The sequence below is a fragment of the Pseudomassariella vexata genome, assembly GCF_002105095.1.
Source record: "Pseudomassariella vexata strain CBS 129021 chromosome Unknown BCR38scaffold_2, whole genome shotgun sequence".
In the NCBI taxonomy this organism is placed as follows: Eukaryota; Fungi; Ascomycota; class Sordariomycetes; order Amphisphaeriales; family Pseudomassariaceae; genus Pseudomassariella; species Pseudomassariella vexata.
The window spans coordinates 3,132,062-3,156,719 of record NW_024467957.1 but is presented as its reverse complement, the minus strand read 5'-3'; the positions used below and the strand labels follow the sequence as shown (position 1 = coordinate 3,156,719).

The window sequence follows — 24,658 nt, the reverse complement described above, 5'->3', positions numbered from 1 at the left end:
ACTCGGTTCGCCGAGCAGGTGACCGAGGCGCCACGGCATTTGAACATGAGACGTTCGTATGCCTAACCACCTTGGCCTTATGCTTGCCGTAGCCAGTATCATCCATGTCCACCGTAGGCGGCTCAAGTTTCTCATTGGCCTCTAGGCACGGAACAAGAAGCTGAGATTGGCGGATTCGTGTGGCTTGCATATCATATAAGATTAGATGAGCACCACGAAAGCCAAGCTTATGCGCGAGATCGTGGGCCAGAACGAAATAGAGAACTTCGCCGCCAGGGTCTTCGATGAGTTGGAGGACGGCGAACATAGCCAACATATCTACGGCAATTACTTCTTCTGGTATGGTATGCGGAGAAGCCTCGTGCTGCATGACAAGAAATCTCCCCAGGGGCAAGTCTAGTGGGGCAAAAGGCCCTGTTCTGGGCGTTTAGGATAATAGGATAAATACCAGGGTATCATGGGGAACTTACTCACCATTGCGAATGAGGCATCACTGGTTGCGGTATGCGCTGGGGGTAGAAACTACAGGTTGCTTGCATGCCCACCATGTATCATGCAGGATTTCCAAGTTTGTTGGGACAATCAATGCCTGATTTGCACATCAAGACAAGATCAAGACCCTTTACCTGCAGTCGAATGCTGGCTTCTGAGTGGCGGCGGCGGCGTAACATCGCAGATTTTGGGTGCATGGACATCATGCTTGAATTGATTCGATGAATGAAAACAAGCCATTCTCGCTGGTACTCAATAATCGACAAAAGGACAATTTGTAGCAAACCCAATTCTTTCAAGATGATTGTGAGATTGAGGAAGTTGCTGCCATTGATCGGATTAGTATGTGTATGCTTCAAGGCATGGTTGCCTGTGCCGCAACTCATGCACGGGCCCCTGTAAACGCGCCTGCCATCCATTTTGGCGATTGCCTCGGATTTTTTCAACGTCGTGTCTGAATAGTTTCAATTTCTCACACATGCGCTTGATCAATGGAACAAATCCGACAACTCACAATGCTATAGTCAACAGGATCTTTTGTAATACCAATCATTTGCCTTCGTGTGGTATTCAAGGACGCGAACCCACATCCTCGACGACAATGTTTGAGAATCTCTGCACCCTGCCGTTGAGCGCCGAGCTCTTTACTCAGGCATTGCATCCTACCGAGCCTCTCCTAGCTGTCGGTCTCTCAACGGGCCATGTTGAATGCTTCCGATTGCCGGCTTCGGATCGAAGTGGAGGGGATGAAGATGGGGGTGCCAGTGCAGATACCAGTATTCTGTCCGATGGCAAGGGAGCAATAGACACCATCTGGCGCACCAGAAGGCACAAGGGTAGCTGTAGAGCGCTGGAATTCAGTGTGGATGGCAGTGGTAAGTAATGCACAATTGACTTGCACCCGACCTGATATAGCAGAGGAGGATCAGCTAATGGTACCCCTTGTAGCACTCTACTCAGCCGGTACCGACTCCCTCCTCAAGCACTTCTCGCCTAAAACAGGCCAAGTTGCCTCGAAATTTGTCATACCCTCCCGTACCTCCGGTCCAGACCCGCCGACGCTCCTTCGTGTCCTCTCCCCCCAAAGTCTCCTCCTCGCCTGCGACTCGGGCGCCCTCCACCTCCTCGATCTCAGGGACCACGCCCTAGAAAAGTCCAAACCGGCACAGACGCACTTCCCCCACGATGACTACGTGTCCGCCATAGCGCCGCTGCCACCGAGCGACCAGAGCACAAGTGGGTACAGCAAGCAATGGGTTTCGACGGGAGGAACAACAATTGCCGTCACGGATCTGCGGAGAGGTATACTCATTCGCAGCGAGGACCAAGAGGACGAGTTGTTGAGCGCCACGTTTGTACCTGGCATCGGACCTAAGAAGAACACCCAGAATGGAGTCATGACAGTGGGCACTGGAACGGGCATCCTGACGCTGTGGGATAAAGGCGCATGGGATGATCAGACAGATCGAATCATCGTGGACAGAGCAGGCGAGAGTCTAGATTGCGTCGTGCAGATACCTGAAGATGTGGTCAGGGGCAAAAAGGTCGTGACGGGTCTAGGCGATGGGACTGTGCGCATCGTCGACTTGAATAAGCGCGAGGTCGAACTGTCGCTACAGCATGATGAAGCAGAGGGTGTCCTCGGTTTGGGATTCGACTGTCACGGGCGAATGATCACCGGAGGTGGCACAACGGTCAAGGTGTGGGATCGGAGCTTTACTGGTGGTGCTGGCTCTTCAGAAGAGAGTGATGCGGACTCCGATGATGACGTTGATGAAAAGGCCGAATCAGATGATGAGGACTCAGATAATGAGCCGGCAACCAGGGAAAAGAGACAGGCCAGCGCTGAACAGGAGTCAGATGATTCGAGTAGCGATGATGCCTCACGGAAGCGAAAGAAGAGGAAGAAGGGCAGTAAGGCTGTGCCACTGGGGCCGCATGGTGCACACGGAATTCTGAAGTTCAAGGGCTTGGACTAGACTCTAGACTCAAGTGTAAGCTCTAGCAGGCTTACAGGGGGCAGTGGTTGGATACCATACAACCGGGACAGCTAAGTATGAGCAGAAGTCTTCTGGCTGGAACTGTTGCGATACCCCAAAGCCAGACTTCACGAAGCATGTCAGAAATGTATAGGCAGATTCTCCTGGTTAATTCAAGGCACCAATTGCTTTTCTTGGTCCAAACCGGCAGCCCAAACTGTTGATAAGACATTTGGAGAAGCGCGCCGCCCCTGCAGCTTAATGGCTTTTGGGGCACGTGCGGGGTAGCTTCAGGGCAATGCGGGGTCTTAGGGTCGAAGTCTATATAGCGAAATCTCCAGCTGGGGCAAGTTAGCTTTCTGAGATGGTTTACAAGCGAAAAATCAAAATTGGTGAAGTCTGAAATCAATGCTGATGGTAGACTGCGGCTTCCTAAAGGACTCTTGGCTGCCGATCGCCAGCAAGGCTTTGGACCTTGATACCTTGTGAAATAAAATTGGTGGCACTGTGGACGATAAGGCTGAGCAGTAAGTGAACTTGGAGATTCAGATGACCAGGTCGATGTGACGAGTCAACAACTTGATTATTGGTTTGGCATGTCTACTAGATTCTGATATGCAGGCTTCCCTCCCCTTCAGCTATCTCACAAAGCCAATGGTTCCTCCAGATTGGATCTTCCACCATCCGACCCTTCTCATGAGCAAGTCGTGCCAGGAGACTAAAGAAACATGACCCGGCTCCATAGGAAGTTCCATGTTCACATTAATATTCGTTCGAACCACCCACACTCGTTGCTTCCCCATGCATCTCACAACTTCGCTTTACCCCTCATATGCTTCGCCGCAAACTCAACAGCAGCAGTATATCCATAAACCCCCAAGCCGCAAATTACCGCCACCGCCTTATCGCTCAAGTAGCTGGTCCTCCGGAAATCCTCCCGCGCATGCACGTTGCTGACATGCACCTCGACGAAGGGAATATCGACACCGAGCAAGGCGTCGCGAATTGCGACAGAGGTATGTGTGAAGCCGCCCGCGTTGATGATGATGGCATCGACACCGTCGGTGCGCCCTCATGGTTGGATTGGAAGATGGACAGGGTGATGGAGAGGGAGGTGGCTTGAGATTTCGCTGCGGACTCGACGTTGGGGAGGGTAGTGTAGCCGTAGGTTTGGGGCTCCCGGGTGCCGAGGAGGTTGAGGTTCGGGCCGTTGATCAGGAGGATAGAACGAGTGGGCATTTTGGTGGTGCTTCGAGTGTAAGTGATGATTTGGGATCTGTGGTCTCCTTTGCTTGTTTACTACTTTATCGGGGCTGTATTTTGTCAGTTTGAAATGGCTCAAGCGAGCCTATGTTAGATATATCAATCCCAGGCCCTCGGCAGAGTCGAGGCATCTTGATCATTACCACGCCTTGTTTTTCTGCCTTTCATTGTCGTGTAATTTTGGAGTTCACGATCTCAATGTTGGATTACGCAGGTGGTCCATCACCGATGGGACTTCCCTACTACCCCGCATTCGTGTCCCCAGGCCTGCCGCCGGTTAAGTACTCTCCCGCTTAGGATCATCACAGCGGGAAAGAGCAAACACGGGAGGCAGCTTTCAATGTTGTTACTGAAAGTGTTGGAAGATCACGGCTTCAGTTCTCACTATCGTCGCAGATGTGTGTCGAATTTTTGAGAACCCAAGTCGCCACTGGCGGAGGTTTGAGCTGCAGCTAGGAGATGATCAGGATACAAGTATTTTTTGAAGTGAATATCCCGGCTGCCAGCAGAAACACAGTGGATCGATCAATGACAAGATTAGCCCATGATTCCGCTATCTACTATGCGATTTCTGGTCGTGCAGCGGACCGAAACCGCTCTGGGTACAGTCTATCAGTTCGGCTCGCGGCGGTTCAGCCAACAGCCTGATCTCTAGTCGGAGACGAGTCACCATGGCAAAGATATCATTTTCAACTTTTCACCAATGGTTTGATTGCCCCTGCTTCAGTTCTCTTGAAGTTTGCTTGATAGTGTGACTATGGTGGTCGATATTCCCGAGAATGAGCTAGCTGAAATCTACGCCTTTGCTGTGCAACTGGGCAAAGAATGTGGTCGAGCTTCTCATGCAATTTGCCCCCGCGCGAATGGGCGACGTTGGGTCGGGCGACTTGAAATTTACCGAGAAGGATAGCGCGGTGGACATCGTGACGAAGGCTGATGAAGGTGCGTGAGGCAAGCCACGTGCGATTTCAGCATTGTCTCTTGGGTGGACTGGCTGGCTAACTGACTCGGGGAGCATATAGATGTTGAGGCCTTCATCAAGACCTCAATTGAGAAGAAGTACCCCACGCACAAGTGAGTAGCACTTCCACACATGTCTCAAGCCAATTCTGGACTTCTCATACGAACACATACGCCAGATTCCTCGGCGAAGAAAGCTCTTCTAAAGGCTCCTCCCGATCTTACCTCATCGAACCCTCGACCCCAACCTGGTGCGTTGACCCCCTCGACGGCACAGTTAACTACACACACCTGTTCCCCATGCTCTGTGTGTCCATTGGCTTCATTATCAACGGTGATCCCGTCATCGGCGTCATCTATGCCCCTTTCCTTTCGCAACTTTTCTCGTCCTGCCGCGGGCGCGGTGCCTGGCTCAATGAGACGCAACGCTTGCCACTAATCTGGCGGAGGGTGAGACATCTTGAGTATAGTAGGCCAGGCGCATAACTGATGTATATCACATATATCATACACCGTGTCCGCCATGGCCCGCCCCACCTCCCTGAAATCAATGCTCAACTGGATATATACTTTAAACCTCACAGTTTAGACGCCTGCGACAACTTGGCCGCTATAACTTCACTGACCTCCTTCAACGGCAAGTCTTTGACTTCGATACCGGTCCAGTACTTATCCTGCTCCAGACCCTGCCAGATCATCGCCTCGGTGCCCAGGATAACGTTCCACCCCTCCCGTTCCGCGATGCCACCAAGCTCCGTGTACGGGTTTGGGTTATAGCACATTTCCAACATGGCCCCCTTCCTCTCCTTTTGGAGTATCGCCTCGATAGTTGCCCTAGCCCTCACTTCGTCCGCCGTCTTGGGCGGGAAGTCCGGCACGCACGCCACAATGGCCCCTGGTGCCTCGACCGCCTCAGCCTGCGACACTGTCTCGACATGCACAAGCTGGTGTCCATACCCCCGCGCCTTGCACTCAGCGATGACGGCCTCGACCTCTTCACGGTCCCGATTTACGAAATAAATCTGCGTAGCACGCATCCACTTGCTCAGCGCGTAGACTGCACTCCGTGCCGCTCCGCCTCCCCCGATGACCATGGCTGGCTTGTCGTGAAACACGGCATCTGGGTCGGCGATGTTCCGATAGAAGGACTCTCTTATGCCGATGACGTCGGTATTGGTGCCGCAGTATATGCGCTTTCCTTCGGCATTTTCACGCAAATAAATGGTGTTGCAGGCACCGACGTCGCAACACTCTGGCGTCAGCTCGTCCAGGAAGGGCATGATGGCCACTTTGTTAGGCATCGTTACTGACGCGCCTGGGTGGTTGGTGAGTTTCCGAGCGGCCAACCCACAAATCTGAGCACGTACCATAGAATTTTGGATCCTTGATGAGTTCGAGAAACTGCGGGATGTCGGCAGAGTCTAGTAGGACTTGTTCCCATGGCAGCCCGAGGGCTTGGTAAATGGTTTTGTGGAACAGCGGAGACATGGAGGCGGCGATCTTCTGGCCGAAGAGGTAGCCATGCCGGTCAACATGCCGAGTTTGTGGCGGCAGCGGCAGAGGTGTTACGGACATGACTGAGACCGGGTCTGCTGCCATTACGGGTTGAGAGGTGTGTTGTTGTACTGCCAAAGTTAAGGCGGCAGGCTGAGCGGTTAACCAGCTGTCACAGACCGGGCAATCGGATTTCAAGTAGACACGAGTGAAATTGTGAAGTTATCCAGATGCTGTCAAGAAGCCAGATTTCTTGCAGGCGTCATCCGGTGCAGCACTCCTGAAGTGGCCTCGGTGAGTTAAGTCGCGACTTGGAAGGTAAAGGTCCTATATCAGCAACTGCAATTACTCCCACATGAGCTTGAGGAAATTACTGCGTAATAAAGGTAGCTGTAGCCTGTGTACACATCGTCATGAGCGCGGCCTCATCTTCGGAATCGAATTTCCAACATCGGCTTTTTACATTTCCCAACGCCATGTATGTGCAGGGACCGGACATGGGACCGGGCATGGGACGTACGTTTTACCCTAGTCAAATTAATAATCCCCACCTCTACGCCAAGCCCCTTCCGGCGCCGGCACCCACACCCGGACCGCTACCGGCTGAGTTTTTTTCCAGCTCCCAAGGGATCGCCCCAAATCACCGACGTGCCTCCAAAGGGCCGGCTGACCTTCCCAAGTTCTGACGCATGCTTGGAGTTTCCAATCCTACCGGGACCTGCGGGGGATGGGAGCAGGGGCTTTTGCGGGGGAGCTGATGACTGGGCAACGGTGTTGTGTTGGGATGGCAGTGGAGAGATCCTGTAAAATTCTTCCGACGGTCGCATCATGACTCGTTGGGAATATCGTCGAAATTGTGGTTTCAATGCCGTGAACGCAGAGAAGTCACGAAGCCCTATTCGTCTCCACGAAACCCACTCCTCCGTGCTCAACACGTGCACGTACGCGGACTAATCACGTCTGCTGGGAGAAAGTCTGCGTCTGAAATTGGCAGCACCCCGAAAGAGTGTTTACCCCCAGATTCCAGGGCACGACCATCCCATCCCATCCAAGACTTGGAGAGCTGCCATCATCCCGGTACGTGGCGTCCACAGCATGGGTGTGTGGGATTTGGCTAACCCAGACAAGCCAGGACCGTAATCAAGCACTCAACTATCGTTGTCTACCCCATACCCCACACGCGAGGCAGTTCGTGTCAGCTCCTGGGGTCCCGGGTGCCGATATAAGACAGGATTTGTCGCGTCGGTATCGTCCTGTTTGCGCCGCTTTGAAGGGTTACCGTTCGGAGCTTGAGCCTCTGTCTTCTACTCTTTCGCTCGCCCGTCATACTGTACTTTGTCCAGTCTGAGTCGCCTTCTGGGTTTCACAACCACAGGCGATATGGGCCTCCTCTCCATGAAAGAAGACCGGCCCACGCCGGCAGCCGTGTATAACTGGCGCATCTACGCGTGCGCAATCATTGCCTCGTTCGCGTCGTGCATGATCGGGTACGACTCAGCCTTCATCGGCACCACGCTCTCGCTGCCGTCCTTTGTTGACGAGTTCCGACTCGACGAGCTCGCATCCTCGGAGCTGGCTCTCGTCTCGGCTAACATCGTCTCCGTCTATCAAGCTGGCGCCTTCTTTGGCAGTCTCTTCGCGTATGTCAGCAGTTACTTTCTGGGCCGTCGCCGGTCTCTGCTCGTCTTCGCCACCGTTTTCATTCTCGGTGCCGGCCTGATGCTGGGCGCCAATCGGCAGCGTGGTCTGGGACTTATCCTGGGCGGAAGGGTACTCGCAGGCATTGGTGTCGGCGGTGCGTCCAACATGGTGCCTATCTACATCTCGGAGCTCGCCCCTCCTGCTATTCGAGGCCGTCTGGTGGGCATCTACGAGCTTGGCTGGCAGCTCGGTGGCCTAGTGGGGTTTTGGATCAATTACGGCGTCAACACGACCCTGGCCCCTAGCCACAGTCAATGGCTGATCCCCTTTGCCGTCCAGCTCATTCCCGCCGGTCTGCTCCTCTTCGGCGCCCTGTGGATCCGGGAGTCGCCCCGTTGGCTCTTCTCCAAGGGCCGTCGCGATCAGGCTATTGAGAACCTGTGCTGGATCCGCAACCTGCCCGTCACGGATATTTATTTGGTCGAAGAGATCAAGTACGTTGACGAGGAGCTGGAGCGGTACCGCATCGAGGTCGGCGCCGGCTTCTGGAAGCCTTTCGGCTCGTTGAAGAACAAGACGGTGCAGTGGCGCTTCTTCCTGGGCGCCATGCTGTTCTTATGGCAGAATGGGTCGGGTATTAATGCCATCAACTATTATTCGCCCACTGTGTTCAAGAGCATCGGTATCACGGGCACCAATACCGGTTTCCTGACCACTGGCATCTTCGGCGTCGTCAAGACTGTGGTCACCTTCGTATGGCTGCTGTATCTCATTGACCGCGTGGGAAGACGTAACTTGCTCATCGTGGGCGGCCTGGGCGGATCCATGTGTATGTGGTTCATCGGCGCCTACATCAAGGTTGCCGACGCGACCAAGCCCGCTACTGGCGGCGGAGGTGGGTTGTCATCGGGCGGCATCGCGGCCATATTCATGTTTTATCTCTGGACCACGTTTTACACGCCTAGCTGGAACGGAACGCCCTGGGTCATCAACTCGGAGATGTTTGATCAAAACACGAGGTAAGCTCCCCAACCAAGCCATACTACATCTCTTGCTCTTGCAAAAGTATCGACTGACAATTGGAAAAGATCCCTAGGCCAAGCCTCGGCTGCCGCCAACAACTGGTTCTGGAATTTCATCATCAGTCGTTTCACGCCGCAAATGTTCTTGACCATGTCATACGGCGTCTACTTTTTCTTTGCCTCGCTCATGCTGCTCTCGGTCGCCTTCGTCTGGTGCCTGATCCCCGAGACCAAAACCATTCCTCTAGAAGCTATGGACAGGCTGTTCGTTATGCGGCCAGTGCGCAAGGCAAATGCCCTTGTCATGGAGGAACTGAAGCTGCAAGACGAGGAGTTCAGGCATACTCTTGGAAGCGGCAATATAAGCGACAAAAGGGGAAGTCGAGACCAAGGAGAGACTTTCAGTGTAAGTCTGGAAAAGGGGAGTTTCATGTCTTGAAGTTATCCTTGGAAAGGGCAATATATACCAATGAAGTTTGAGTATCGTGAAACATTCCCGAGTTGCGCGATACAGCCAGTGTATTAGTGAACTCGCTTAGATTGAACTATCTGAGGTCGGCGGCAACTTGGGTGGGACATAGCACCGATGACGGCATGCATCGATATGTCATCGCTTTCTAATTGCGGCATGAAGTTAAGTGACGAAGTGGGCAAGAATAGGTGTCTGTCTTGAACCAAATCAACGAGAGGCAAGCCTGAGATAGAAGCGGGGATTAATTCAAGTGTGGTCTCATCGAGAGGCTCTGAAGTTGAGACAACGAGAATCGTTTCTCTAGCCTTGTGTATTGTAACATGAAACCTAAGCACAGACCTAAACGCCCCAAATGCACTTCATACCACCACCATACACTTGATTAATTATCATAGCGAAGCACTCACTCTGCCCTCAAGCGGCAGCCTCCTTAACTGCTGCTGCATCGCAGGCTCCTCGTCCTCAACCCTCAAACCCAAGTCCCTCACCAATTTCTCCCAAGACCTCCCCCCCCTTGCCGCCAACTCTCTCGGCACATCGTAATCCTCATCGCCCATCCGCCGGTTAAACAACTCTAGGCTTACCCATCCCTCGAACCCCAACCCGTCAAAGATGGCCCCGGCAATCTGCGTTACGGGCAAGTAAGCCCCTCTCTCATGCTCCCCGTAGAACAACCTACAGTTCCGACTCCAACTCATCCTTGCCGGCTGTTCCTCATTATAAAAGGCGTGCCCCTTCATCAACGGAGTGGAAAGCCGCTCTGCGTCGACGACCTGCACATAGAACACCTTGCTAAGATCCACCTCGCTCACCAGCCTATCCATCGACTCCCTTACAGCTTGTTCGCAATCCACCGTTTTGCCAGTTGCCGAAGCAGGATCGGCGTAGATTCGTCCCGCAATATTGAACGTATCTAGACACAAGCCAAAATTATCTCGATCAACCGCTTTCACCACCTCCCAGCTGCCCTCCCACGTATCGCACCGCGTGCCCCAGCACAGCGCTTCATAGACGAAGCGGATCGGCGGGTTCTGAGCCGAGCCCATGTCGGCCGCCTCCTGCAAATCCGCCACAGCCAGTGATCGGTCCGCTGACACTTGGTCCGCGGGCAGAAAGGAGGACGGGATCTGGACCATGTCGGTCCCCAGCGCCCGGGCAAGCCGGAACCAGAATCGGAGCTGCTTCAGGCGTTGGGAATGGGCATCCCGGTCGAGCAGCCCTTCATAATGTGCAAATGGTTGGAGACAGAGAATGGCGAGGTGGCGGTGGTGGCACATTTGGCGGATGAGGGAGGCGGCTTGGAGTTCGGACTCTTCGGTCGTCGCGGTGGTGCCTGGAGGCAGGAATTGGAAGGCAAGGGAGGCCAGGTCCTCATGGAAGAGCTCGATGCCGCGGTAACCGTACAAGGCGGCCATGTCGAGTTTGTGCTCGAGCGAGTGACCTGCTGAGGAGCGGCCTAGGGACATGGATGATATGGCTAGGCGGCAAGGCATCTTGGGCGAGGGTGTTTTGGATGTGAAGCTTGGATAACAAGGCGAGAGACTGTGATAGTGTCGATTGTGTTCATACACAAAGTCGTATGATCAATTTAATCCCTTTTGTCGATGGCAGGTGTAGTTGAAGGTAATGGTATAGCTTGAGATGGATTACCGGCAACTCGAAAAGGTACCAGTTCAGATTCAACGCAGAAAAGAATGAACAAAGCAAAGAAGGCCACGCTCAGTTTATTTAGCAAGCAAGGAGCCGCATTATACCAGTATCAACAGACCAACTCAGGCGGCCCCCTGCGTCCCGTCCGCCCCATAGGTTTAGCAATCACCTATCTACTGTCCGATGGAAACCGAAACCGAATGCTCCCGTTGGTGAAGGATCATAACATGATCGGCTTGAAATCGAGATGACCCCCATCATTCTAGTTAAGTGGCAGGCTGATAAGCGGAAAAGTGAACTGCCTCGCTGAGAAGCCTTGGTTAGCGTGGTCGTTGATGTCATGTCTTGGAGGCGGAGTGTACCACCGGATGCAGTGGACCGGTTAAACGTTTACACGACTTAACGTGGGTGGTACTAGAGCAGGCTAGCGCCGCATACACATTCGGAATCAGGGATACCCAACACACTGGGAAAGTGTTGTCCCAGTGCGTCCCTCGCGGATGGCGAGAGTCCCAGCGGTCATGGGACAAGTAAACGTTGTCTATCGGCATGTCTGGTCTTGGACCATCCACGTGCATGATTTTGCAATGCGAGAAGACCAACACCGACGCAAGGAACCCATTCCCTGATCCCATGTGGCTGGCTCACAGCCCCGATGCATCGCTGCAGAGTAGGGCCGGGCGAGATCTGTCGGATGAAATCGTTACATGTCTAGGTGTTTGCATATGTGTTGGGTTCACGGCATGCACGAGTCGACATGTTTGGATCATGTTGCATATTCTAGCCAGGTCTATCGTGCTACATATCTAGCTGAATGGACTGGAAGTCACGGTCTGTGGACGGGATAGGCCCCGTCTCACGCCCGGAAGCTTGCCAACCAGATTACTTCAAAGGATCGTAGGCCCTCACCTCATATGGCATCGTGAATCGTGAATCACAAAGTCCGTCATTCTACGGCTCCTGTTCAACGATATTCTCCAATCGCGGCTGGAGCTGCGTCTGATTCGACTTGCCTTGCTCCTCAGGGTACGACCTGAAGACCTCACCACGCATCAGTCGCCGGGGCGCCCGTCTCCCCGTGAAAAGCTCAAACTGGGCAAACCCTTGTTCAGGCAATAAGTCCAGGCCATCCATTGGCACCCATCCGCGATGCGCCTCGGCCCGCACCTGTTCCAACAGCGGCGTGTTCAGGTACTTGTAAGCCAGCTCGACCACAACGCCTCCCGTGGAACTCTGCATCCATGCCGCAGGAAGTGTGAAGTGAGGCGCCGGGCTGTCACCAATGGCGTGCGTTGGAATACAAGAGACGATCATGGTGGCGGGGCGGAAGCCGGCAGGCCAGGGTTCATCACGAGAGCGCAGGATGTGGAATATGGTTTCGGCGTCGGTACTAGGACTAAGCAAAGGTAGGTCGTCCCTTGCAAGGAGTCTTGTGAAATGTGCCACCAACTTGTCGGCGTTGGATGGAGTCCTGTTGTAGATGGCGATGTTCTTGACTCCAAGCTGGAGCATCGAGTAGACGGCTGCTCGGGCCATGCCGCCGGCGCCGATGATAAGTCCAGATGTGCTGGAGCGCACGGCGTTGGCGGGGGACAGACCCCGTCGGATACAGGCCCTGATGCCGATCCAGTCCGTGTTTTCCCCGTACAGACCCAAGACGGGACCAGCTCTGTTGGCATGGAAGATTGCGTTGTTCGGAACGCTCCCATCTGAGTTCAAACTCCGGACGGGGATAAGCGTGTTAACGGCACCGATGGCTTTGGCATGGCTGCTCAACGAGTGCGTCAGACTGATGACTTCGATTTTGAACGGAAGCCCTACCGACGCCCCGGCAAATAGGGGATCGTGGACCAGATGCTGGATGTTTTTCAACGAGTCGGTCGAGTACGGCCGGTATTCGTGTGGTATCCCACACGCCTTCAGTGCCGTGTTGTGCATCGCCGGGGACATGCTGTATCCTACATTGGCGCCGAACACGTAAAGCTTCATAGCATCATTGACGAAGCACGAATGAAGGGCCCTTGTCGCCTGCAGTGCAGTTATCGCTGGCGGGATGTAGGATGAGGACGTGTCGTCCTCGGACATTATTCCAACCAGAGACTCGGGAATGACCGATGTGAGGATTTGATTGAAGCATTGCGAGTTTCTGCCTTTGGTCCCAGTATTGAACGCGATCACCGGAAGCTCTGGCTGTTCTAGGCCGCTGATCGCATGCCGTAAATGGTTGAGCTCAAAGTTGTCTTCGATCTGCGTCGCTGGTCGGAGTAGCCGGACCAAGTCGCATCCAATGTCACGAGCCTTTTGGTAGTGGGACATCCATATCGGATCGGTCCAAGAAGATGGTTGACTTTCGGGCACGTTCACTGTGCCGATATATTTTGATACAGATCTCTTCTTGCAATCCATGATCCAAGAAAGAGACTGTTCGTCTAGCCTCAGGTCGACAGTGACGTATTCGGGGGCAAGAAGTAGCCCGTGTAAGATATTTTGCATGTACCGTGTTTTCTGCGCACCGGTGGCTATGCCCTGGCGTGGCCAAGGGACATGGAAAATAATGGGGATGACGACGTTCCTCCGGATGTGCGCGACGATTCTGCTGATTTGACTCGCACGAGCGGGACCGAGACCAGAGGTCTCCTCCGGCCGACAATAGACGTCATCTAGAACGATTTCTATTGCGTCTGCACCGGTCTCCAGGTCCTCTATCCTCAGATAGTCCGTGAGGAACTTCGATAACGGAAAGGACACGGCGTATGTAAACTGTCGCTTCTCGGCTGGAACCGAGGCAAGCGGAAACGCTGTCTCAATGAACGGAATCGTTCCCTTGGGCGTAACCAACGACAGAAACTTGAGAAAATGCCTTTCTGCTCGTTTCAAAGTCAAGTAGGGCGCTGGCGATTTCTGGTCGCAATTGGGGTCCAGTGCTGTAGACTCCATGATGGTCGAGTCGTCCGTCGCCAGAGGCTCCTCGGAAATGTTGAAGAACTCCAAGTTGACACACGCTCGGTAAGTGTTGGCTGAGTAGTTCAACAACTCCAGAAGTTTGACCTGGTCCGCCACCTGTAGATAGTCGGCAACTGCCTTCTGATCCCTGACAATATGGATCACGGGGTGCGAAGTTTTGAATTCCTGGAATAGATGTTGGGCGCCCGGTTCCATCCAGGACGAGACGATGATGCAGCCTTTCTGATGTGCGGAAAGAATCCTTTGCAGCACGCCGTACTGGCGTTGTTGGTATTGGACACTGCCATGGGTCTTCTTGAAGGCCGTAGTTGAGAGTCCAGTCGCTTCGTGAAAGGCCTTTTCCGTTTCTACAATTCGTCTTTTCATTGCTGTAGAGGCGATGATGGCCAGCGTAGACTTGCCAGAGCCATGCATGCCCACCAACACTATGGAGGCATCGGGATCAAATCGCACATTTGCACTTGGAGAGGCAACACTGCTTGACACGGCTGAATAGATGGAGATTAGGTATGGTTTTAATTGTTGAGAACGAGAACTTACAGCTAGTACCTGCTGGACATGGTTCATCGTGTACCGGCGAGCCGTTCTGGCGTCGTTTTGGGGACGGGTTGTCAGCAAGACGGGCGAGCAGATCGAGTTGTCGCAGACCTCCTGGGCCCATATTCGCCTGACCAAAGTCCAACAGCGTTGTCGCGAAAGGTCGTTTCAGACCTTGGAAGATGGGAGGTACCATATTGGGAACGGGGTTGATGAACAACTCCGGCCCCGACGAGCGGAAGCAGCATTTCCAAGGTCAAGACATTACTATCAAGATACAGCCACGAGAAGCATTCGACTTGAGCACAGTTGCGACTAAACAATGATCATTCTGGTAAGCGGAGGTGTAGCAAGGTAGAGCGCAGCGGAACGTCAGCAACGATGTCGAAAGTTTCTGGTGCGAAAGAAGTTGCATGGCGGGACATTGCAACTCGTTTCCCCCAGTCGGAGGAATCGAACACACCCTGGCTCACCCCGCGGAATGTTCCATGCTTCCAAGCTGGGGAACGCTAGCGTCTTTTTTTAGCGGACTCTGGGGGTTAAATGTTTAACCGGCAATGATTTTTGTCTCCGCAGTCCACTGCCTACCCCAGATTTCCCCCGCCTAATGGGAGAACAGCAATTGTAATCGACGCATTGGCATCGAGACCAGGCATCGAGGTCGATAGACAGCGCCAACGAGACACACGTGAGGGACCCAATTGTCTCCATGCCAGCGACTGCGTCAACAACGACGACGGCCTCTGAACCTGAACAGTCTCCAGTTTGAGATGCCGAGTTGCGGGGACGACAAACGACAGGTCTATCATCATCTGCCCATGGATTCCGAGTTGCCGCCAGAAACGACTTTGCTGGCCAGATGCCTTCAGAGCCAGGCCCCAAGATGGGCCTGAAGCGCCAGTCAAGCCACCAGGAAGACAAATCAAAGCCGGAGCCTGCAGCGGCACCGAAAAGACAGAGGGTGTCGCGCGCATGCGATCAATGCCGCGCGGCACGGGAGAAATGCGATGGCCTACAGCCCCTGTGTTTCCCCTGCGCATCACAGAACAGGCATTGCACCTGGGAAGAGCCCAAGAAGAAACGCGGGGTGCAGACTGGATATATCAGGACCCTGGAATTGGCATTGGGTTGGATCTTTGACAAGATCCCGGGGTCTGAGAACGCCTTACACAGTCTTCTCACTCACGAGGGCGGCCAGGGACGGTCATTGCTGCTAGAAAAGGACACCCAGGCGGGCAATCGTCTGCATCGAAGGTGGAGACGGAGTACGATCCACAAGGAGATTGACCGTGTTCTGTCAGGGGCAGATGCCACAGAAGCAAAGGCTGACAAGACATCGCCAGCCAGCGATGATGTCGACAGCGCAGACGATGGGGAGAAACCGTTGCATGCGAACTCCAAAATGCCGGTATTGGCAGTAGATCTTGCAAGCATATCAACGGGGAAGCCAACCCCAGATTCCGAACGACTCGAGCAAAACGTCACTGACGCGCCTGACGAGGCCAGCCATCCCAGCCCCATCTTACGGGATGATACTCTGGCTATTTCTCCGCGGTCAATGCATCTGAGACTGCCGGTAAACTATTGGAGGCTTTTGGACATATACTTTTCTTACACCCACTGCTGGTTTCCTATCCTAGAGAAGCCACGTGTCCAGAAAACATCGTGGAGGTATCCCAATGAGGGCTTGGGCATATCGTCTGACCATCCAGAGTCTGGCGCTCACGCTGAGCTATGGGCTGCCCTAGCACTCGCTTCATATCAAGACGAGGCTAGCCATCCAAATAACGAAAGGCCCCGCGAACGATGCTCCCCTGGCGAGATGTATCGCTTAGCGAGAAACCTGATACCACCAGAGGAAGGATGTTTCGATGTACGGCACGTCAATGCTCTGCTACTTCTCACTCTTGTTAAATTCGGACACCAAAACCTCGAGGCGGCATGGATACTCGTTGGACTGGCGGCTCGCATCAATCTCCGTCTTGGACTCGATGCGGCACCAGTAACGGACAGTAGCCGGCGTTCACATGCATATATGGGATGCTTCATCCTCGACACCCTCACATCTGCCCGGCTCAATCGGCCGCCACACCTACGGTTTGACGACACGCAATCGCCGATTCCATCTGGTGAGAACGAGCAAGACGAGTGGGAGAGCTGGGCCCCTTGTGCTGGCTTTGGACCAAAACAACAGGTCATGCTGGCGCGAAGCCCCTCGCACACCGTCAGTTCCTTCAGTTCACTATACAGGATACATCAATTTCTTTCTAGAAGCCTATTCTCCGCCAAAAGCCGCATATTGCCGACTGACGAATCATACCTGATCCAAATCCAGCGTTCCATCGGTCGGGGGCCGTTCAGTGCATTCGTTATAAACGGCGGCGTGCCACCGACCCGCATACCGTCTGTGTACATTCTGCGCATTGCCTCTCTGTTTGCTGGAGATGGATTGCAGGTATTTCCGGAATCATTACCCGGAATTGTGCTCCAGTGCCTTGAAGAGTACATCTCGAGCTTCGGGGCTTGCGGAACACCGCCATTGTTCCCAACATACATAGCTCTTATTAATTGCCATTACAACCTCGATAAGCTTACACCCCAAGATCGGGATCGTTGGAACAAAGTGGAAGGGGCCATAAGATCTGTTTGGGCTGCAAACAGGACACCCTTGGCATCAGGCTCAACTATGAATGCCAACATACGTCCGAGGCCTTCGTCGATCTCTCAATCATCACAACCAAACCCCGATTTCCCCAGAAATACCGATACAGCAATGCGCCAATTTCCCAATCCAGCATCGTATTACGGAGATGCCTCCGCCGAGCAATCAACCTTCCATCTAAACGCCGACCTATACGCTCCGACCCCTGCCACTAGCATCCTGTCATATACCAACAACCACCCGCACCAACAATCCCTCAATTCGGCCACCCATGATCTCAATCCTTCATCCTCATATTTAAGTGGAACCGCCTTCTTCGGACCCATGGACGTATCTCTTCCCTCACAATCACACGGTCCAGCACACCACACCAGACACAGTTTCAGCGCTGGCAGCAACGCGACAACCTTCGACTACGACGCCATGCTGGACGACATAGCTGCCATTGACCGTACCGATAGCATGGGCGAGTCAGATCCGCAGTTCATGGCCAACTTGGGTTTCGCGCCGGGCAGTAATATTGCGGATGTACTCACACATGATTTTATCGGCTACTCGTAACGGGGAGGATGGCCGCACACCAAGGTATTTTGGAGATGTCAACGACTAATGCATGAGATGTAAGCTTCACAGGTGGAACAAGCAGAGAGTAAAGCTTGAAAACTTCCACGAAGCTCCCTGTTATTGAACGAAGTGTAAGAACAGGACCTGGTAATTATATCAAGGTATGGGCTGTATACGGTTTCTCGATCTTATTCTGCTGTTGATTATCCGCCAGTCATGATTTATAGAGGATTGACTTGTGTTATGACTTATTTGATTCACTATCGTATATTTGTCAATAGAAAATTTCCTTGTCCTGACCCCGAGCATTGGCGTTTCGGTCTCTGTCAAAATCACAAAGGCTATTAACACATGGCTCTCAGTGTCAAAAACAACGCCTCGTCAATCGAAAAGCCCTAGAATTGGCAATGGGCAAACCTTGTAGATTCTCCAAGACCTCCCATCTCATTTTGGAAGGACTACCGACCAAGACATACAACTATCATGTCGCTTCGGTCGTATGCAAGATGCTCCATCTCTCTTTTGAATTCTCTAATGCATCTCCACGCCCCAGCCCAGCCACACAGTCCAAAGACATGTAACACGTCCGTCGCGTCCATTCTCTCCATGCTGCCCGTCACCATAGAAGAGGTGTCCGAAGAGGTCTCTCGACCTAATGCCAACCGTATTTGTGACATTGGCAACGGCAATATGCCTGTGCCCATTCTGAAACTCGGCGTGATGGACTATGTTTTCTTCCATATAATACTTTTGTAACTTTTCAAGTCCTTGGACTGGAACATGTTGATTATGAGTGCTTGTCGTCAGACACTGCATGATGCTAGCTGATGTAAGTGTTCATTTTATTCTTGAATATTATGTCTATGTGGATGCAACGCCGCTTTGTAATTGTCGATAAGGGGGAGCCTAGTTTGAACACAGGGCAGCCACAAGTTTGGGGCTTCCAAACTGCTTAGGTCCCAACCCACATCCTTTGCTAAATTCATTTGCCGCTTCCATTCTGCAAATCCAACCTAACACAGCCCAAAAAGAGTTTGACATCGCCCAGCATGGAAAGCATTCAAGGGAATCGACCTAGACAGGATATCTTCTCAGATAAGAACAATTACTGGCTGAGTCGAGACCAAACGGGCTCTTCGAAAAGTAGCCTTGACGGCGTCATCATTGTTCTGCGACAGATTACAGCCACCTCTCACCGAAGACTCTGAGTTCGATCCATGAGCACGGCAAGGAAACCCTAATGCTCTAGATTGCTGCCTAGGACTTCAGTCCAACCACCCCGCATGAAGCACAGCTAGCTACAAGCAAGTATAAAGCTCTCCAGAGACTTCAGCTTGGCGATAACTTGGGCCTCGATTTCGTCTGTGTCGTGGAAAAGGAGCTGATGCTAAAGATATGGCGAGAGGGTGAACTCGAGATATTTCATCGAAAGGTCCCTTTGTTGCACCATAACCAACTGCAACCTGATGAAACCCTTAATATTCGCTGAGGTAGAGTACCCTTATAGTAGGGGGATGTGGTGTCTCTCGAAGATACCTTGAACCCATTTTACAGCTGGATTATTCTGGGAGAATGTCGACCATCAGAGAGCCCCAAACGGCTGATCTAGGTTGTCATAAATATTCCAGATCTTCTACCGCACGAGTTTACACGTATCATACACGTTGACATCGACGCACTCGAGTCACTCGAGTAACCATGTTCCTCTCAGGTCAGGGCCAGCGTCTCGTCAAGCCTGTTGATGCGTTTGTCGCGCGTGTTAATGCCCTCTATTCCACGTTCCTTGATGAACCGGATTGCGTGCGGTTCTTTCCCCGGCTTTGGGACCCCAATGGGAGAGGAAGCGAGACAGGACCGCCTTGGATACGTTGCGGGAATAGGCGGATTGCCATGGATGTATGGCCGTGCCGTAACAGAAAAAGGGGAAGATTTTACTTCGGACTATATACTTCCTATGTGTAACGAAACCTCTAATAGTCTAGCTGCGTAAACCACTAAAGAGTCTGGAAGGGTTTGTGCTAGTAAGTAAGTCCTGCTGCGGAGTCCTCAAGCAATAATATCGGGGTCTGACGTATGGAGTATAGTGCCTTGGGGTAACTGAAGTATTCAAGTAGGGTAACTGGGAATAGAGTCGTCAAGGCAGTTTGCCTCACCAATGGGTTAGATTGATGTTTATATTGATCACTGAAGTAGAGCCTGTCTATCTATGAAATGCCTGGAAGTCCTGTCCCTTATATACCCGTCTCTCCTTCACTGATCCCCATTGTCGGTCCTTTCCTTTCTCCGATGCGGGGTCCCGTGATCCTAGCGTCTGTATCCACCTGGCCTGCCAACGGGCCTGTAATGTTGGTTCAGGGTCAACGGTTCGTAACATCCTGGTTGACCCGTGCCGTCTATTGAGTTTTGGCCAAGTCGTCTGCTATTCTCTTTTTTGTGGAAAGAGGTTCATAGGTACTTCATGGCTGGAGAAGCAAAGCATAACTTTTCCTTGCCGCTTTGAGATTGAGAACTATCCGAGATTGGGAACAGCTTACCTACCCGTTTTTGTTGTTCTTGACGGGGGTTGTCTTGGCTACATTGTCGTCCACCACGGCCAATGCCACGGATCCGGGGCAACGACATAATCGAGTGTTCTCATTCGTGTACAGGGAACGGGAATTTTGAAGCCGAAAGGTTCACATGCAATCGTTTACGAAATGCCTTGGTCGAAAATGTTGGGAAGTCATGAATCGCGATCACAACAGGGTGCGATTTTCAAACGGTTGTTGTATTTGAAGAATCACTGCTAAGCCACAGTTTAAGACGGCAGCCACCGCCCATAACAAGTCGTTGCTCCTTCTTGTTTCTCATCATTGTATGAAGAGCAATAGGATTGAGGAAACTATGAACTTGGTGGCTTGTGCAACGCCAAATCTCGATGTCGTATCTCTTTACTGTCCGGCAGCTCGACGGGGATCATGCACTGTTCAAGTGCCAGCATCTTATCGGATCCACAGGCTGGGTAGAGATCTCGACTAGACTCACCGACCAAGTCAGACACAGTCACGTGTAGTGCCAGGCTTGATTCCGGGCCCGTTGTTTTGTTCGTATGCCAACTTCGCCGACTAGAATTCCGAAGTCGAAAGCTGTCGGGCAAGTCGGGGAACTTTGACGAGAGGCCGTCGGGGAAGCTAACTTTGAAGATTCCGCATCACCGCTAATCCCCAATCCTCTGTATGCGGTATTATCCAATGTAAGGGCTGGGACAAATAGGGTTCGTCCCATTGCAACCCGTGACGCGCGGCAATCGTCGGTGAAAACGCGACGAAGGTTTTCGGGCTTCATCCGTGACTTCAAGGTGAGACGAGCAGCAAACAACCTGGGTAGTGTGAGGCTACGCTACTTGCTCCCGGCAAGTTGGATAAGGTACACAGCTGTGCATCGCCGACTTCCCCGGGACGCCTTGAGTTGCTGTTGCGTGTAACAATGTCGTCTCGTGACTTCTGGTCGGCGAGTCACCGTTCTCTTTTCTCAACGTGGCCCTTGAATGGAGGCGGAAGACACCTCGTTGCTATCTGTGGACCCCGACATATTCCCCCTTTGCGTTGCTTCCACCTGCGCTTCCACATACGTCACTGTTCATTCGACAATTGCTGCCAACCCTCTGAAACTCTTGTTCTGTAGAGTCGGGTATTGTTCGATCGTCTCCGACGAGATTGCAGCTTTAGATGACGGCGCAGGGGACCGATTCACCCGAGCATTGTCTGACCCATACGCCATCACGACCCTCAAGTGCCGGAGGTATTGCCAGAGCCCAGGCGGCTATGGGCCTACTCTGCGAGGCGTTCAGCTTGCAGTGAAGTCGGCCAAGAACAGGAGCATCGGACAGTTAGCTCCCCAGTTCCATCATGTCGGTACAAATCCCACGGTTGATTGGTCGGGAGCTTGGCAACCTCACCCGAAGACCGCAGTCAGCTCGTCAATTGTTTGTCGCCGCCGAGTCGCGAACTTTGAGTACCTCGCCAGCTCGGGGTTTCAGCTTCCGATCTGCCTTCCAAGTAACAGCCGCGAAAGCTGCCCCGCGAACCTCGTCCAACCCCCGCCGTCTGGGACCGCTACCCGTCCTTGCAGCCGGCGCAGGCGTGCTCACGGTGCTCTTCTCCGTCTTCCAGCCCGTTTCGCACGAAACACTGGAAGCAGACGTTGAGGATGAAGGACCGGCACAAGCAGCAGATAGCTCTAATCCTGGCGATGGGCTACCGCAATACCGATTGTCGGAAATCAAGAACCACGGGCCCAAATCATCGAGACCATGGGTCATATTTGAAGACAAGGTGTATGATATCACGGATTGGATACCCGCCCATCCAGGCGGTGAAGTGATTCTCCGCGCAGCAGGCGGCAGCATCGAGCCGTACTGGGACATCTTTGCCATCCACAAAACGCCCTACGTACGCGAGATCCTGCAGCAATTTGTGGTGGGCAAGATTCACCCAGATGACCTGGAAGATGGGCGACCACGCATGAACGACATCGAGGACCCGTTCGTGTCGGACCCGACGCGAGATCCGAGATTGCGACAGATTACCGCCAAACCGTGCAATGCAGAGACGGCGGGCGAGGATCTAGCTGAAGCATTCCTGACGCCAAACGAGGTGTTTTATGTCCGCAATCACATGTGGGTTCCTGTGATTGAAGACACGGCGGCAGATGCGCACGGCATCACGATTGAACTTCCTGATGGTGATGTTAAGACATACACAGTCCATGACTTGAAGGCCAAGTTTAAGCAGTATTCGGTGACAGCTGTACTGCAATGCTCGGGCAACAGACGGAGAGACATGACGGAGCATGCCAACAAGACGAATGGTCTGCAATGGGGCCCAGGAGCCATCAGTTGCGCCAAATGGGAAGGAGTACGCCTACGCGATGTACTTAAAGATGCCGGACTGCCACTCGATGACCTACCCGAAGACGCTCAGCACGTGCAATTCTCAGGCCTGGAGGCGTACGGCGCCAGCATCCCCATCCACTCTGCTCTGGACCCGCGCGGTGATGTGCTTTTGGCATTCAAAATGAACGATCTACCATTGCCAAGGGATCACGGCTTCCCCGTTCGAGTCATCGTCCCAGGCACAGTAGCAGCGCGCTGCGTCAAATGGGTGAGCAAAATTGTTGTTTCGGACGAGGAGAGCGACACCAGTTGGCAAAGGCGGGACTACAAATGTTTCGGTCCCAATGAGACTCGGGATCTTGACTGGGATAAATATAAGTCGATCCAGGAGATGCCCATCACCAGCGCCATCACGCGGGCACGGAAGAAGTCGGCAGACGGGAATCACGTTGAAGTCGAAGGGTATGCATACTCTGGTGGCGGCCACGAGATCCAGCGCGTGGATGTGAGTCTCGATGGGGGCAAGACGTGGGACCAGGCCAGTCTGGTTGACGACTCGGAGCAAGACAGCGGAAGCAAGGCGTGGTCATGGAAGAGATGGAGGTATGAGGGGGCTTTGCCCACCACGACGGAAGCGGCTGCTTTCGTGGTGAAGGCTACGGATGATGCGTATAACACCCAACCGCAGTGCTACAAGAGCATTTACAATTTGAGGGGTAATTTGGCGACGGCCTGGCATCGGGTCGAGTTCGATCCTCGGAAGGAGAAGGGTTGTGCTGATTCGTGAGTGTGCGTGGGTATTGGTCAGGTAACTTTGGTTTTGGTCATGTTGTATGCATTATTGGAGCGGGCGTATTTGGGAATATCTTTCTGCATTATCCAATTAGTCCTTATCCTGGTGGTAACCGAGGTCGTATATGCTCATCGCAAGAATGTCAGAATTTCCAAATTACCACCCAGCCCAGGAGCTGACAGGATAAGCGTCGCACTACAGCCAGAACGACATGGGATAGATAGTTATTCCAATGCTGTAGACCAAATATATCGATGAAACCACCTGCATACACCCGTTATTATATCGTCCAAATCTATTGCAACCTCGAAAGACAAGGTCACTCTTTCGTACTTCAGGTGTTTCTTTAGTCCCCGTCTTACGCCATCCGCATTTCAACTACGCGAGCCAAGACATCACCATCATCAAACGCGCGAAATATTATGAATAAAGAGCCAGGATAGAAAGCCCATCCATCTTTCAGCGGGCACGTCGTGGGTCGGAGGAGCCAGGCTACTCCCAAATCCCTCGTTGATCTTCTAACTCGCAGCCTAACTCAAGCTCTGCTGATACAGCGTCTCGATGCGAAGGCACCGCTGCGTCTTGCGCAAATGTCTCAAGGCATGCGCAACAACATATGGTCAGAATACGACGTTGAGGTGAGGCTAGCGCGTTTCTTCGACGACCCAGTGGCGTTCCGGGCAGCTGTGTGCTTCAGTTCCTTGGGCACGTTCTGTGGCTGGCGTCGGATCTTGATATCATACTAGCTACCGAAAGAGGACTATTAGATCCTGTGAGTGTTTGTTAAATGAATAGCACATGGGATCGAAACATCCTTGAAGATCCTCAACTTCTCTATCATACTATTATACGACTGTTACTAAAGAGTCATAGCAACGGTATATTAACACGGCATCTTTGACAAAACTCCGTAATAGTACCCCTCGATTTAAATTCGCAGCCACCTTACGCCATAATTTGCGTGCTACTTGCCTCTGATGGCGATACCGGTGCATTATTTGACGGCCAGGGATCCTGCATACATCCCTTTGGGAAGTACGGGTTGATTTATGTGGAGGCACTGCCGGATCTGGTAAATATGCCGAAGTTCGTGAAGTCACGAAGTACTTCCTCGACGCAGGAGAGGATGTCGACCTTGGTAAATATACGAGCAAGACTTAACGGGGTTTCAAAGAATGGATTTATAAAGAGCTTTTGGATGCAACGTCTACGAAGATAACGTAGGAACTCGGCGACAATATCATCCGCTTCATTAAGGAACAGAATCTTGAGGAGAGCTATTCGTGCCTTCC

General features: G+C 52.7%; 8 protein-coding genes across 8 annotated transcripts; 5 read left to right on the top strand and 3 right to left on the bottom strand.

Annotated features, from left to right (window-relative positions):
* Positions 1–1,093: 1,093 nt before the first annotated feature.
* Positions 1,094–2,471, top strand: BCR38DRAFT_463679 (WD40-repeat-containing domain protein; the record flags this gene model as incomplete). Its single annotated transcript, XM_040862644.1, has 2 exons — positions 1,094–1,367; positions 1,441–2,471. 2 exons carry the CDS (start codon positions 1,094–1,096, stop codon positions 2,469–2,471), a joined length of 1,305 nt encoding a protein of 434 aa, XP_040720320.1.
* Positions 2,472–3,545: 1,074 nt separating this feature from the next.
* BCR38DRAFT_405984 (inositol monophosphatase family-domain-containing protein) lies at positions 3,546–5,180 on the top strand (the record flags this gene model as incomplete). Its single annotated transcript, XM_040858005.1, has 4 exons — positions 3,546–3,728; positions 4,559–4,676; positions 4,757–4,808; positions 4,874–5,180. 4 exons carry the CDS (start codon positions 3,546–3,548, stop codon positions 5,178–5,180), a joined length of 660 nt encoding a protein of 219 aa, XP_040720319.1.
* Positions 5,181–5,272: 92 nt separating this feature from the next.
* BCR38DRAFT_455155 (quinate dehydrogenase) lies at positions 5,273–6,269 on the bottom strand (the record flags this gene model as incomplete). The annotated part of the gene is made up of 2 exons (XM_040861769.1): positions 5,273–6,009; positions 6,062–6,269. 2 exons carry the CDS (start codon positions 6,267–6,269, stop codon positions 5,273–5,275), a joined length of 945 nt encoding a protein of 314 aa, XP_040720318.1.
* Positions 6,270–7,282: 1,013 nt separating this feature from the next.
* Positions 7,283–9,784, top strand: BCR38DRAFT_105195 (quinate permease). The gene is made up of 2 exons (XM_040853327.1): positions 7,283–8,848; positions 8,918–9,784. Exons 1-2 carry the CDS (start codon positions 7,569–7,571, stop codon positions 9,288–9,290), a joined length of 1,653 nt encoding a protein of 550 aa, XP_040720317.1. The 5' UTR covers positions 7,283–7,568; the 3' UTR covers positions 9,291–9,784.
* On the bottom strand, positions 9,713–10,816 carry BCR38DRAFT_481499 (xylose isomerase-like protein; the record flags this gene model as incomplete). Its single annotated transcript, XM_040863385.1, has 1 exon — positions 9,713–10,816. The coding sequence occupies one exon, from the start codon at positions 10,814–10,816 to the stop codon at positions 9,713–9,715; it is 1,104 nt and encodes a 367-aa protein (XP_040720316.1).
* Positions 10,817–11,736: 920 nt separating this feature from the next.
* On the bottom strand, positions 11,737–14,885 carry BCR38DRAFT_421858 (type I 3-dehydroquinase-domain-containing protein). The gene has a single exon (XM_040859469.1). It carries the CDS (start codon positions 14,502–14,504, stop codon positions 11,925–11,927), a length of 2,580 nt encoding a protein of 859 aa, XP_040720315.1. The 5' UTR covers positions 14,505–14,885; the 3' UTR covers positions 11,737–11,924.
* Positions 14,886–15,076: 191 nt separating this feature from the next.
* Positions 15,077–18,039, top strand: BCR38DRAFT_421856 (fungal-specific transcription factor domain-containing protein). The gene has a single exon (XM_040859468.1). It carries the CDS (start codon positions 15,334–15,336, stop codon positions 17,695–17,697), a length of 2,364 nt encoding a protein of 787 aa, XP_040720314.1. The 5' UTR covers positions 15,077–15,333; the 3' UTR covers positions 17,698–18,039.
* Positions 18,040–21,407: 3,368 nt separating this feature from the next.
* Positions 21,408–24,585, top strand: BCR38DRAFT_455150 (sulfite oxidase-like protein; the record flags this gene model as incomplete). The annotated part of the gene is made up of 3 exons (XM_040861768.1): positions 21,408–21,480; positions 21,811–23,356; positions 24,582–24,585. 3 exons carry the CDS (start codon positions 21,408–21,410, stop codon positions 24,583–24,585), a joined length of 1,623 nt encoding a protein of 540 aa, XP_040720313.1.
* Between the last annotated feature and the right edge of the window lie 73 nt (positions 24,586–24,658).

Bases quoted from the DNA above. Each gene is read 5' to 3' on its own strand.
- BCR38DRAFT_105195 (XM_040853327.1), top strand. From the start codon at position 7,569: ATGGGCCTCCTCTCCATGAAAGAAGACCGGCCCACGCCGGCAGCCGTG. The intron at 8,849-8,917 runs GTAAGCTCCCCA...CAATTGGAAAAG, and splicing joins ATGTTTGATCAAAACACGAG to ATCCCTAGGCCAAGCCTCGG.
- BCR38DRAFT_421858 (XM_040859469.1), bottom strand. From the start codon at position 14,504: ATGAACCATGTCCAGCAGGTACTAGCTGTAAGTTCTCGTTCTCAACAA.
- BCR38DRAFT_421856 (XM_040859468.1), top strand. From the start codon at position 15,334: ATGCCTTCAGAGCCAGGCCCCAAGATGGGCCTGAAGCGCCAGTCAAGC.